The sequence below is a fragment of the Schistocerca serialis genome, chromosome 5 (genome assembly GCF_023864345.2).
Source record: "Schistocerca serialis cubense isolate TAMUIC-IGC-003099 chromosome 5, iqSchSeri2.2, whole genome shotgun sequence".
Lineage (NCBI taxonomy): Eukaryota > Metazoa > Arthropoda > Insecta > Orthoptera > Acrididae > Schistocerca > Schistocerca serialis.
The window spans coordinates 421,679,269-421,694,537 of record NC_064642.1 but is presented as its reverse complement, the minus strand read 5'-3'; the positions used below and the strand labels follow the sequence as shown (position 1 = coordinate 421,694,537).

Genomic DNA, 15,269 nt, shown 5'->3' with positions numbered 1-15,269 from the left:
TTCCCAGTGCGATTTTCATATCTTTGATGACCTGAAAAAAGACTTGTGGGGATATCCGTTTCACTCGGACGACGAAGTGCAAGACGAAGTATGGCTGTGGATCCTTCAGCGGCCGACCGTGTTCTACGAAACTAGAATTGATCGTTTCTCCCCCTAGTGCGATAAATGTCTTAACGCTTGTGGTGATTACTTTCGAATCGAACTACTCCATTGTCTCGTTGTGGCGGGTGTTCGGTTTTCATTGGACTGACTCTCATATACTTGTTTATAACTTATTTATCCACTGAAGTATTAACCTTTTTAATTGCATTTCCCAATTTTTTTCTGTATTAGAAAGCCGCCACGAAGAAATATGCGGTTTTCAGTTTTTTTGGAATGACGCTTCTCACTGAAACAATGTTAGTAAATGTACTCCAAGTGAGGTCCAACGGCGTCGGCGCAGCACAGTTCCACATCACTCCAGTGGGAGCCGAAAAAAACCAATTTCCTATGTGCCCAAAAAAAGTGTTGTTCTGTTTAGTACCATGGTCACTGAAGGTACAGTTGATGAAGGAACCAATAAACTATATATTATCATGGACTAAACCATGACAAAGGGAGGGTGTGACATAGCCGAACAGACGTGCAGCAAATAGTCTTGTGGCTCGTGTAACTAAAAGTCGGACAGTGGCCGTATGGCTTGCTTTACTAAATATCGCTGGTATCAAGTCCAAATATTGTTTCAGTCTGATGCAGAAAACCCAAGAAAAACAAGGACGATGTTTTGAAACAGCTGTTTCTGCAAGTTATGAAATGCCACTTAGTTGCAAGACTCCACATTCACGCGCTTCCAAATAACTTCAAAATATTTTTGGCGCCTTATAAATACGAAGATCCCGTAAACAAAAAGGCCGCTGAATTACGAGAGGCAGAAAAAAATAACGTTGTAACTACAGTTCGCTGTTGTCAGTGTAAGATGTCCGCGTGCGAAAAGCATTCTTCCGTTGTCTGTGAACAGTGTGCATGTAACACTGTGGATGAGCTGGATGAAAAAGATCGGTAAAATTTGTTTGTACATAATAACATTAACAATACACATCTAATAAATAATCCGAATATGATACGATAAATTAATATTTTTCAATACCATGCATATTAAAGCAGTAGTTTTCCTAAAGAACGCGATGTCTGTTGATAGGAAAACAATGCGACTGCTGATGTTACAAAAAGTGACGCGGCCGCTCTAGGGTTAAAACCAAAATGAGGAAATTAAGAAATAAATTTTACTAGTCAATTTGCTTCATTAGGCATATCTGGCACATATTTTGTGCTTCATTCACGATGCTACATTTTATTGACCATCTGCATAATAATAAAATGATGCAGAAAGTATTGTCGAAGTAAAATGGTTCCTACACCGGATAGAACTGTTTTTTTAATTTCCTGGAATCGGGAATTGCCATTAAGGAGTACCTACCATCGTATACCATTAACAGCAAAGCCCGCCGTTTTTCGTGATGAATGCTAATTTATATGTCGTTCTTAGGACAGAGAAGCATTTGTGAATCGAGCGAGCTGAGTGCGGCGTGGTGGGCTCGAAGGAGATAGTAAACTCACTTCAGAGCAGCGCCTTACATTACAAGTTTTGTTTGGATTACTCTTGAGCTGACAGCTCTTCATGCGGAACATTTTAGCTATAAAGAAAAGTTCCCTTCTTGAAGTTTAATGTCACATCTGGGTTCTAAGTGTGTTGGCCTGTGGCTGTCAGAACTTTTAAGACGTTCTCAAAAGCGTGAGTGTGACAGAGCAGATAGACTTCCCAGGAGATAAAATCTGCAGCGCTCCAGTTACTGCGCGTTAGACACAGGTAGGGAATGTTGTCTTCGTGATTTGCGGTTCACTCGTTCTATCCAGAAGGGAAGCGCTTACGCGTTTCTAGCGTCGTTTGTCCAATATACTTTTGTAATCAAAGGTAGCTTCATTGCTCAAACTTTCCCGGTGATTCGCTGTCACCTCGTAGAATCGGTGGTCCACGTCTTCCCAAAACGATATTTCGACGTCGTAATTCGCCGTATTCATCAGTTGTTTCCTGAAACTGGACCACCGACAGTACACCAGATTCTACGAGGTGACAAGAGTCGTTTCGCTTTTGATATGTAATGACTTTTAACATTTAAGAACCTCACCATTTATATACATCTACACACATCCACTCACGGGCGCGCAATCTCACTCAACCTCGAGTGCGACACGCGGGCGCGGTCGCCCCCCCCCCCCCCTCTCTCTCTCTCCCACACCCACACCCACACCCACACAAACAGAGATATATATATATATATATATATATATATATATATATATATATATAGAGAGAGAGAGAGAGAGAGAGAGAGAGAGAGAGGAGGGGGGGGGGGGGGGGTGGCAGGGCTGGGGAAAAGGAATTAATAAGTTACAGTCTGCAGTCCATTGTTTTGAAGGTAACCCGTGTCACCATGGACAGTATTCGTTAAGGTAGACAGTAAAGGTATGCGAAGCTCAGAGTAACGTTTAAAACCAGAAGCAGTGGATAGGTCAAATGTGTCAGGTTTCGTGCAAGGTAAGGCATGCTCACGAACATGTTATTTAATAATAAAAAAATCTGCTAAGCAAGCACTCACTGACAGGACTAGTTGACAGAAATCCTCGAAGTCAAATAATTATTCAGCATATTTAAATTGGTTAGTTATTGTATATTGTTTAAATAAAAAAGATTAGCGTGAATACCATCGACTTCGCTGAATTTTAGCGAGTGATTGGGTGTTCAGACGCTTAGACGAAGAAACAGTCTAAATGTTCATAGAATATAGTTTTGAACAGAAATTACGTTTTAGCCGCAGTAGAAAATAATTTTAGTTTGTGTTATTCGAATTTGTTACGGTGTTTGGTGAATTACATGAAATACTATTTTCTATTACATGTTTTGCTCCAAGACAGGTCTTCACACAGTGCTTTTCATGCCCTTCTGTCTTCTGCCGCTTCCTTCATTTACATTTAGCTTTCACCTCTCTTAATGTCATCCACTTTCTCGTATCTCCTCCTTCCTTTTATTCTTCTCCCACTAGCCAATCCTTCCAATGCATTCACCTTTCATCAGTCCCATCGCAACCTTGACCAAGCAAATTCTGCTCTCTCCCTCTCTCCTTTTTTTATTTTTAATAAAGAAAGTGGTTCAACTGGCTCCAATTGCATTGATCTACGACTACATCCTCCAGTATTAATGTTTGGGAAACCGAGAGGCGAACTTATACCAATGAGCTAACAGCAGAAACGCAAATGCTCCTTTTGTTGGTCAGGGAGTAACCTGCCTGAAGGCGCTAGAGCCAGCTGTTACCTTAGCTAAAAACAGCTGTTACCCCTGTTACCTTAATTATGGGCCTCTGTTGGTCATGTCGAGGTTGCTGTATGGTATCAGGCCTGCTGTAAGCACGTGGTGGCTAGCTTCCAAGTGTACGAACTCATAACTCGGAGTCATAAACCAGTTATCTTGTAGGCTTGGGAATGCTGAGCAAAGGCATTTAAGCAGGGGTTCGCATTACGGTAAAGGATAAGTAATAACTATCCGCCCCGCCCCACTCAAACAAAGTGGAGGGGACAACCGTTAACTTTTTTTGAGTCATAAGTCCTCTGACTGGTTTGATGCGACCTGCCACAAATTCCTCTTTTGAGCTAACATTTTCGCTCGGAGCAGCACTTGCAACTTAAGTCCCCAATCATTTGTTGACTTGTCGCATGTATCACAATCTCTATCTTCTTTTATCTTCTCTGTACCATAGAAGTTATTCCCTGATGTTTTAACAGATGGCTTATCATCCTGTCCTTTCTTCTTGTCAGTGTTTTCCATATATTCCTTTCCTCGCCGATTCTATGGAGAACCTCCTCATTACTTATCAGTCCAACGAATTTTCAACATTTTTCTGTAGCACGGAATCTCAAAAGCTACTATTATCTTCTGTTTCAGTTTTTCCACGGTCCATGTCTCACTACCATACAATGCTGTGCTTCAAACGTACATTCTCAGAAATTTCTTCCTATGTTTGATAGTAGTAGACTTCTCTTGCTCCTTCCGTCATGGGCTAGGTAGAAGAATTCCTTAACTTTGTCTACTGCGTGATCACCAATTATGATGTTAAGTTTCTCGCTGTTCTCACTTTCTGTTATTTCTCATTACTTTCACCTTCCTTCGATTTGCTCTCAATTCATATTCTGTACTCATTAGACTGCTCTTTCCGCAATATCATCAGCGAATTTTAGCATTGACACCTTTCACCTTGAATTTTAATCCCATTCGTGAACCTTCGTCTTATTTCCGTCATTACTTATTTGACGTATGAATTGAACAGTAGGGGGGAAAGACTACATTCCTGTTTTACACCCTTTTTAATCCGTAAATTTCGTTCGTGGTCTTCCACTCGTATTGTACCCTCTTGGTTCCTGTACATATTGTATATTACCTCTTTTTCTCCATAGTTTACCCCTATTTTTCTAAGGATTTCGAACTTCTTACACCATTTGACGTTGTCCAACGCTTTTTCCACGTAGACAAATGCCATGAACGTGTCATGATTTTTCTTCAGCATTGCTTTCATTATCAACCACAACGTCAGAACTGTCTCTCTGATGTTAACGTTATTTATACTAAAAAAGCTAAGGAAGCCTCCTGCGCGGCGATACACGAAGGGAGACGAGCGCACTTCAGTTGGTTTCGTGATGCCCTCGGAAACCCGTCACGCGGGATTGGCCGCCTGTACTTGCATCAGGGAAAAGTGGAATTCATAACCCCCCTCCACCCCCCCCCCCCCCTTTTTCTTTAACAGTTCCCTTGTCATCAGTCGTAGATGCCTGTGACGGTTCATTTCCGATCAATAATACAGAACTCTGGATTTTCTCGTGTCTCCTCTGCTCTGGTAGCTCTATAATTCTCGTAGGACCAGTATTTTCTGTGCAGTCCCTCTGCACCTCTTACGTACTTCTTCCGTAGTTGTTTACGTTCAATATAGAAAATACCTGACTATTGAATTTCAGTGATGGCTTCTTGAGATTTCCACTTTTCTGAAGATTACCTCAATTAGCCGAGTCCAACAGTGTCCGTACGCAGAGGCACGTCAATTGTGTACGTTAACGTTGCAGCAGACATGTGTGTGTCGACAGATAGCAGCGCTTAAAGGTGACGTACAGACCTTCCGGTCCATGAAAGAGTATCTTGCCAGGAAAACGGTGAAGGCGTCAAAGGCAGCGGAGGCAGGGGTAAAATACAGGGAGCGAAAGGCTATTTACAATTTCTACAGAAACCAGATGGCAGTTATAAGAGTCGAGGGGCATGAAAGGGAAGCAGTGGTTGGGAAGGGAGTGAGACAGGGTTGTAGCCTATCCCCGATGTTATTCAATCTGTATATTGAGGAAGCAGTGAAGGAAACAAAAGAAAAATTCGGAGTAGGGATTAAAATCCATGGAGCAGAAATAAAAACTTTGAGGTTCGCCGATGACATTGTAATTCTGTCAGAGACAGCAAAGGACCTGGAAGAGCAGCTGAACGGAATGGACAGTGTCTTGAAAGGAGGATATAAGATGAACATCAACGAAAGCAAAACGAGGATAATGGAATGTAGTCGATTTAAATCGGGTGATGATGCGGGAATTAGATTAGGAAATGAGACACTTGAAGTAGTAAAGGAGTTTTGCTATTTGGGGAGCAAAATAACTGATGATGGTCGAAGTAGAGAGGATATAAAATGTAGACTGACAATGGCAAGGAAAGCGTTTCTGAAGAAGAAAAATTTGTTAACATCGAGTATAGATATAAATGTCAGGAAGTCGTTTCTGAAAGTATTTGTATGGAGTGTAGCCATGTATGGAAGTGAAACGTGGACTATAAATAGTTTAGACAAGAAGAGAATAGAAGCGTTCGAAATGTGGTGCTACAGAAGAATGCTGAAGATTAGATGGGTAGATCACATAACTAATGAGGAGGTATTGAATAGAATTGGGAAGAAGAGGAGGTTGTGGCACAACTTGACTAGAAGAAGGGATCGGTTGGTAGGACATGTTCTGAGACATCGAGGGATCACCAATTTAGCAATGGAAGGCAGAGTGGAGGGTAAAAATCGTAGAGGGAAACCAAGAGATGAATACACTAAGCAGATTCAGAAGGATGTAGGCTGCAGTAGGTACTGGGAGACGAAGAAGCTTGCACAGGATAGAGTAGCATGGAGAGCTGCATCAAACCCGACTCTGGACAGAAGATCACAACAACAACAACAACAATGCCCCCATACACACAGCGAGAGTTTATATTGGTTGTTTTCGTGTTTGTCAAACCATACCTCGGCCAGCAAGGTCGCCGGATCTCTCCTCATTTGAGAACGTTTGGAGCATTATGGTCATTCATATTCAGTTCCAAGAATAAATAATAAAAAATGGTCGTGCGTTATGTGAAATGATTTCCCTAAAAGTAAGAAATAAAATGGATTAGAGAAACATAGGACGTTCCTTTGAATGATGCTCGAAGTCGTGCACAGCAAATGAAGTGCCGGTTGAGAATGCACATTCCCCTGACATTTTTAGGATTCTTTAAATTTTTGAGAGTGAGGCATCGGTGGAACCTTTTCGCACCTTAGGGCATGTCAAGGCCGCACAACAGCACAATGAACGGCCTACATAGTCTACCGGATAAATACCCCAAAGTACTCTTTAAAATTCTTTGATTTTAAGTTAAGCACTGAACTTCAAATTCTCAATCGGGTCCTCATTTGCTGTACATATTACGAGCATCATTCGAAAGGTGGACAAATGTTGGTTTCGAGCATCATTCGAAAGACGCATCAAATGCTTGTCTAATTTATTTTGTTTCTTACTTGTAGACAAATCATTTCACAAAATGTCTGATTTTTTTTCAAAAACAAAATAAAGTGTTGTTTTTACGTTTTGTTCAGAGAGTGTGATCTTTTTGACACCTGGTTTTCTTTCATAACATCTTTTGTTCTCGAATTGTACTGAATTAAGTCCTTGGTTTGAAGGAAGTCATTTTGACAGCTAAATACAACACTGCAACTTTCTCTGTGCGGAACAGCTAGGTCTTAAAAGATCTGCTTTATGACACCTCATTTGTCTCCCAAAAGTCTTCTGTTCTCGAAATGCCTTAACTTTAATACTTGATTCGCAGGAAACCTTTTTGACACTTAAATATCACTCCATTGCATTCTTTTACGCACAAAGTAGGTGGACCTTGAAGAGATATCATTTACATAGCTAGCAGCAGCTGCTCGTGAAATATTTCAATTGTGCCTCAAATCACTAATTAAATTATTCTTAATTGCCCTGATTACTTTCAAGCACTTAAACCCTTTTTTTGCTGGTCAATTTGCTACCTCAATTGTCTATTTCCCACTCATCGTTTGGCTATGGAAATTCGGACAAAAATCCATTGTGTAATTTACTGGGTGTACTGTTCTCGCACCGCTCAAACATTTGACTAGAAACACAGGACATCCAAGAGACTTAGTTAGTATTTTACAACTAGACTTATTAAAAAATATTGTGTTTGGACAAATTTAGTTTTGGAAATATGGTACTCCACACCTAGTATAGTGAATTGTAATTGACCGTGAAAAGTTTACATAAATTTTAAATTCGAAAATTACACAAAAAGTACCAAGAAACGAACACTAATACTGTCATAATCTTTGATGAAACAGAAGATGCCCACATTAAGTGGCATGAAATGAATATCCAGATGTTACAGAAAGAAGAAAGGAAGGAATATTAAAATCTTGTCAACGTCGTGGTCATTTGAGACGGAACGAAAGCTCGGATTGGTCGACTGACAGAGAAAGAGGCTGTTTCGACAGTTTGAAGCATTACAAGCCTTCTGTGACCAATACAGTGAATAGATCATGAGAGCAAATCCTTTCTCTTCTGTACAAGATCTGTCTAGCTTCTGTTTGCCATGACGTTTCATTGCTTTCTGCCATATAACTTTGTCCACTAGAAATGCAGTTCGCTAAAGCAAGAACAACGCAATCGTGTTTCAGATGCGTATAACCAGACATCACAGTTATTATTTAGTAGATTTGTTATCTATTTGAAGCTTTATGGTCTCAAGGATTATGCTGTAATTGAAGGGTAACATTTAACAGAACCATTTCAATTTATTCATAACAGTGGTTACTCACAGTTTGGATTGCCTACGTGTAATGTATTTTTTACTTCTGAAGTTCATTATAGAAACTGGAAAACATTTCTAGTTTAATTTGCAGGAAGAATATATTTATTTCTCACCGGTTTTGCCTGATGTTCACGCCTACGATTCGTTTAATTACAGAGCAGATATCTCTTCTCCGTGTGTTATCTTAAATGCACATCAAGACAATCTTTCTATTTTTGTGGTTAAAGTCAAAGGCGGTTGGCTTGCAGAATGAATGAGACTGGTGAGTTTTGTTTCTCTTCCTTTTTTCAGAAAAGTTGAGGGATGCACTTAGAGAAGTCGTACTTCTTTGCAGTCTCATTGTTTCTTAGCCAGGCATCAATGCTTTTAGTAAGGCTATATGATATGGAGCAAGGACATACTAGAATAGCCGGCTGCGGTAGTCTAGCGGTTCTAGGCGCGCAGTCCGGAACCGCGCGACTGCTGCGGTCGCAGGTTCGAATCCTGCCTCGGGCATGGATGTGTGTGATGTCCTTAGGTTAGTTAGGTTTAAGTAGTTCTACGTTCTAGGGGACTGATGTCCACAGTAGTTAAGTCCCATAGTGCTCAGAGCCATTTGAACCATTTGACATAGAATAAGACGTAGATAGAGGAATGCCAGATCTCTTTCGGAAACTTAAAATACAAACGAATGGCCTATGTTGGAGCAATGCGTTCTTGTGTGGGGTTGTTATCAGGTTGAACTAGCAAGCGACATTGAGGGCATCCAACAAGAGCAGTGGGAAAGGTGATAAGCTTATTTGAATTTGTGGAGAATGTATCTACAATGTTGATAACATTGAACTAGGACTTCAAAAAAACGTGCAATATTTCGTGAAAATTGCTTATAATTTACCAAGAACAAATTTTAGAGCAAAACTTATAGATATTCTTTGGCCTACTACCGCAAGAGCCACGAAAATGAAAGCAGACAGTTAACAGTTCACACAGATGGTGATTATTTCCACATACTATCAATGCAGGGAATAATAACAAACGTTAATGTATGGTCTGCTACAATGTAGCCGGCCGCGTTTGGCCGAGCGGTTCCAGGCGCTACAGTCTGGAACTGCGCGACCGCTACGGTCGCAAGTTCGAATCCAGCCTCGGGCATGGATGTGTGTGATGTCCTTAGGTTAGTTAGGTTTAAGTAGTTCTAAGTTCTAGGGGACTGATGACCTCAGTAGTTGAGTCCCATAGTGCTCAGAGCCATTTGAATCATCTGCTACAATGTACCCTCTGCCACACATTTGGACGTGAGCTGAGAGTATAAATGTTGCTGCAGAATTGCAACACATTTCCGCTGCGTGAGGGTTTAAATATGACAATTTGAAAACATAATGCTGCGCGACAATTAAGTATAGGCTCGGATTTGGGAAATTCTTGAAAATTTTGCGCAGCCATGACCGTAAGGTAGAAATTAATGTGTGTGTGAAATCTTATGGGACTTAACTGCTGTCATCAGTCCCTAAGCTTACGCACTACTTAACCTAAATTATCCTAAGGACAAACACCCACACCCATGCCCTAGGGAGGACTCGAACCTCCGTCGGGATGAGCCGCACAGTCCATGACTGCAGCGCCCTAGACCGCTCGGATAATCCCGCTCGGCGGTAGAAGTTAAGGGACCGATGGACACATCGGGTAGTGGGCGCTGGCAATGTTGTTATAAAGCAAACAGTTCTGTGAGGCAGGTTTATGATACTTCTCGCAGACGAGAAAGCTCGTCCTGGCGGGCACTATAAACAAATGTGGCGACGGATGTGGAGTAATCAGGCCCAAAAATTACACGAGGGACTGGAAGCTAAGATGCGGCACAGATAACATCAGAGAGAATGTTTGTTTCAAATTCTAACAACGATTGCACGTGCTGACGAACTCACCTCCAGAAGTCGCACCGTCAGGATTCCGGCTGCCGGGTCGTAGGCCAGCGCCATCTGGATGGAGCCCACTGGCTCCTCAGGCAGACTGGGAGACCTGGTTGTCAGTGCCTGCTGCAACACAAGCCACACCTCTGTAAGCACTGACGAGTCAGCGGACATTTCTGTAAAGCGTGTGTCGAAATGATAATATCAGGCCTAGTAACCGGTGCATCAGCATTAGCAAATAATAACGGCTGTTGAAAGGCGTCAGCTACCATGACTGTATTCTGAATACTATGTATCTCGCTTCCAAGTGCCTGTATATGGAGTACCTCTGGTGATGTTCACTAATTTTCCATGTTGCGGTATCGAAGGCGTCTTCGTCGACCGCATCTGGCTCGCCTCGCGCCGCTCACAGTTACATTGGAGACGGCACTTTTAAATCTCCCGTCAGAGCGCCGCCAGGCGACCTCGCTCTTCATCGCCTGTTGTCTCCGAGGGGTGGCGCCACCAGTCGACGCTAAATTCACGTGACATCATTGCCCGCAACTCTGAGTAGACGGTGGGTCCTTTTAACCGTCCGCAGTTCAGAGCTTCCCCTTGAGAAGCTGCATCTACAGACTTTATCAACCTTAGTGTGGCAGGCTGTAGTGAGAACAATAACTCGACGTTTCTCGACGCTACTAAACTGTATGTGTCAGTGTCTCATCAGAGTGTATCAGCATCCAAGACTATTTGTTATCGTCGAGAACATTACTCTCTTTGTGTACAGGTTGTTACAGGAGCAACTGTCACTGTTCGTAGATCCGAGAGAAACTATCATTCGAAGCCAAAAAATCTCACAAACAAGGGCTCTAAAATGCGTGTCTTACGTACTGACAGCCTTACTACTTTCTACTGACAGCCTTGGGAGAGCCAGTGCTGACAGAACTCTACCATCTGGTGAGCAAGATGTATGAGACAAGCGAAATACCCTCAGACTTCAAGAAGAATATAATAATTCCATTCCCAAAGAAAGCAGGTGTTGACAGATGTGAAAATTACCGAACTATCAGTTTAATAAGTCAAAGCTGCAAAATACTAAGGCGAATTCTTTACAGACGAATGGAAAAACTGATAGAAGCCGATCTCAGGGGAAGATCAGTTTGGATTCCGTAGAAATGATGGAACAGGTGAGGCGATACTGACCCTACGACTTATCGTAGAAGAAAGATTAAGGAAAGGTAAACCTACGTTTCTAGCATTTGTAGACTTAGAGAAAGCTTTTGAAAATGTTGATTGGAATACTCTCTTACAAATTCTGAGGGTTGCAGGGGTAAAATACAGCGTGCGAAAGGCTATTTACAATTTGTACAGAAAGCAGGTGGCAGTTATAAGAGTCGAGGGGTATGAAAGGGAAGCAGTGGTTGGGAACGGAGTGAGACAGGGTTGTAGCCTATCCCCGATGTTATTCAATCTGTATATTGAGCAAGCAATAAAGGAAACAAAAGAAAAGTTCGGAGTAGGTATTAAAATCCATGGAGAAGAAATAAAAACTTTGAGGTTCGCCGATGACATTGTAATTCTGTCAGAGACAGCAAAGGACTTGGAAGAGCAGCTGAACGGAATGGATAGTATCTTGAAATGAGGGTATAAGATGAACATCAACAAAAGCAAAACGAGGATAATGGAATGTAGTCGAATTAAGTCGGGTGATGCTGAGGGAATTACATTAGGAAATGAGACGCTTAAAGTAGTAAAGGAGTTCTGCTATTTGGGGTTCGCAAAATCCGCACGTTGTCATTGAACATGTTCGTGATATCCATAAACTAATAAACTAAACGTCTGGTGCGGGCTAATACACGACAGGATTGTTGGACTATTCTTCTTTATGGAACAAACAGTGAATGGGTCAGTGTATCTGGTCATGTCAGAGCAGTTTGTGTATCCTCAGATACAAGACTTGCAACCCAACATCATTTTTCAACAAGATGGAGTCTCGTAGCATTGATCAACGGCTGCTCGCAAGTTCCTGGATAGGAAATTTACCAGTCGTTGGATCGGACGCGGAGGACCCATTGCCTGGCCACCACGTTCACCCAACGTTACGCCGCTTGATTTCTTCATGTGGGGATTCTTGAAGGACCACGTGTGTGCTACCAAGTGGACGATATTCCTACGTTGCGACATCGTATCACTAATGCCATTGCAACAATAACAGAGGAAATGTTACAAAGAACATGGCAAGAAACTGAATATAGACTCGATATTCTTTGTGCTACAAGTGGTTCACATGTCGAGGTGTATTGATATGCTCTGTAATGTGGTGCATTTTTCATTGCCGTATCTACTGCGGTTTTTTTCCTGTGTCTTTGAAATCAGGGATATTTGAGTGGGGCACCCTGTATATAAAATTATTTGTATTTCCTTTTGCATTATTTGTAATCATTACATCAATTTTTAACTGCCCGGCACTAGGTACGTTCAAAAAGTAACGGGAGTTTTGTAATTTCGCTTGTTATATTAGCCCCATATAGTATTAATTAGTGATTTGCGTATGGTATAAGCATTTTGAATAATACTACGATGACGATAAAGAAGGAGAGCACATTGAACGCTCCAACTCATCATCAACTAATAAATCGTGGGAAGTGTGAAAGAAATAAACGATCGCCGAATCACAATCACACAAACCACTAATGATGTTGGCATACCCATTGGGTCATGCGATACATTTTTTTCGCGTGTTTTGGATATGAAACGTGTGACAGCAAAATTTACTCCAAAATTGTTGACTTTCGAACAAAGACAGCGGTGAATGCAAGTTGCTCAGAGATCGCTAGATGAAGTCAACAATCCAGAAAACGTATTGAACCGTGTCGTAACAAGTGATGAGACACGGGTTTACGGATACAATGCGGAAAACCAGCGCTTAGTCGTCCCCGTAACAGCACTTCTGGATCGGCAAGACCGAACAAAAGCTCAAGTGCCGTCAAATGTGAAGGTTATCCTCACGGTATTCTTCAATTTTAACGGCATAGTTCACCTTGAGTTATTGCCACAAGGTCGAACGATCAATAAGCAATACTAGTTAGAGGTTCTGCGCCGTTTGTGTGAACGGATACGATAAAAAATGCGTGGATTTGTGACGAAGCAATTAATGGCTTTTGCACCACGAGAATACCCCTCCCCGAACTTGTTGCTTGTTCGTGAAGTTTTGGCAAAAAATAATACTGTAAAGATGTCCCAGTCTCCGTATTCGTCAGACGCTGCCTCACGTGAATTTCAAAAGTTCCCAGTAATAAAGAAAACCTTAAAGGGTCGTCGGTTTAGAAGCTCAGGTAAGCATAAAAACGCATCGCTGAGAGAGCATAAAGCTGTCCCAAAGAGAAGAGTCCCAGAAGAGTTTCAGGGATTGGAAAAATACTGACAGAAGCGTATAATACCAAATGTTGATAATTTTGAAGGGCATAATATTGATGTAGAGGAATAAAAGAAATTGTTTCCAAAAATTTTCTACGCAGATAGTTCAGTCCACGCCGTAGATTTTTCGTGAAAACGTCGGGATAAAATCATAACAATTACAGTAAGAATGAAAAATTAAAATATAATTTAATTATCGATCTCTTTAAGAGAATGGTTACACGAAGTTGTGTGTTGCTTATAAACAGACAAATAGTAAGTTTAGATTTTCGCTGCCCGCTGTATGTTCGATGACAGGCCGGCTACGTAATCACTTTACACCGTGTTTTCATTTCCTTTTTGACGCTGCCGTAGTTCTGATCATTCGCTCGGCACCGGACATTGTAGGCTTTTTGGATTCCTTTCGACGCGATCTTTACTCTCACTTGCGTTTTTTTATCATTCGGAGCATATTTATGCGTCATATGAGCCAGCTTTCATTATTTTGTAATTTTCATTTTAATACTGACTTTCACTTGTACTAGGCTGATTTTCATTTTGTATTATCTCGCTTCGTCTCCTAGCAGTGCCCCGCAAGGTCTTCACAATGACACCGGAATCAGTAACTGAGCTAAATGCGTTTCCACGCTTAACGATTTATAACTTTACATATATTGAATTCGTAGCAATCAGTCACATGCGCGTACACTTGTGCAGTAACCTCACAGGTAAAACAATTACTGCGCCACAAGTACGTACGTACAGGACCTATACGCTGCGGGCTCAACCACTGTTTACGTATTATTAGTATCGTAATTATTAGCGATTCATATCTGAAGTAATTTACATACACGAGTAATATCGACGCTTTCATGTGAAAAACGAAAAATTCCCTGATTTTTTGAACACATATCGTACTTCCGTTTCTGTCTAAAATACTCTGCAGACAGATTCACGACAGATTATAGATGCCACAGCGGGACGCAAGGAGAGGGAGAGACTAGTACGACACGGGGTTACAGCAATCTCGGTTGCACAGAGCTGAACGCAGGTAGCCAGCGTTGGGGTTACCTTCTGGTAGAGGGAGGTGTCTATCTTGGTGTGGTCCAGCTTGGTGTGCATGGAGGAGACGCGTGGCCGCGCAGGCGCCGTGGCCAGCACCACGTGCTTGTCGCTGCGCGCCAGCGGCAGTGCCACCGCCCCCGCCTCCGCCCCCGCTACCGCCGCTGTGGGCGCCTCCGGCGTCACCGCTCCCGGCGTCGGCTGCTGCTGCTGCTGTTGCTGTACGTGCTGCGGCGACAGCGGCAAGCCCTGCGGCGTGCACGGGCTCGACTCTGCAAAAGGCACACAGCTTTCATCATACGCGTTTAACGTCCAATACACGAGGGCTAGTCATATAGCTTTAATTCTGAACGTCAGAGGTAGACTATCGTTAAGTGCAAAAAGGACAATTTTGAAGTTTTTATTGCAGGTGGCTCGTTTAAGTCGAACCGCCTTAGGGGTAAACTATTATATGTGTACGTTTCGCAGAAAAGAAATTTGGCATTGAGACACTATCGTACGTGCAACCGGAAACGAGCCGTAAACAATGGCAAGTGATGGTACGACAACTGAGCCGAATGCAGTCGGTCACGCTCCTTATCGTATTAGCTGCGACGACAGTTAATCTCTCAGTGACATATTACTTCCTTATTTTCATACGCATTGTTTATCAAGTGCAAATAGCAAATTGCAGTAGGTTCTGATGTCTGGAGCAGCATATTATGACGGACTCGAAGAATAAAATGGAGTCTATTAGCGGCAGAAGTAAATGGATCGTGGAATTAGCG

At 42.1% G+C, this 15,269-nt stretch overlaps 1 protein-coding gene across 3 annotated transcripts in view; it reads right to left on the bottom strand.

The window, feature by feature from the left end:
- LOC126481640 (synaptotagmin-5) overlaps positions 1-15,269 on the bottom strand; it is a 398,029-nt gene that overhangs the window by 59,612 nt on the left and 323,148 nt on the right. For 2 of the 3 annotated variants that reach the window (XM_050105539.1, XM_050105540.1), the window contains 2 exons: positions 14,512-14,774; positions 10,081-10,191 (listed from right to left, as the gene is read on the bottom strand). In XM_050105539.1, coding sequence (XP_049961496.1) covers positions 10,081-10,191; positions 14,512-14,774 — 374 coding nt within the window. The remainder of the gene's footprint in view (positions 1-10,080; positions 10,192-14,511; positions 14,775-15,269) is intronic. The other variant, XM_050105541.1, reaches the window with a different exon arrangement.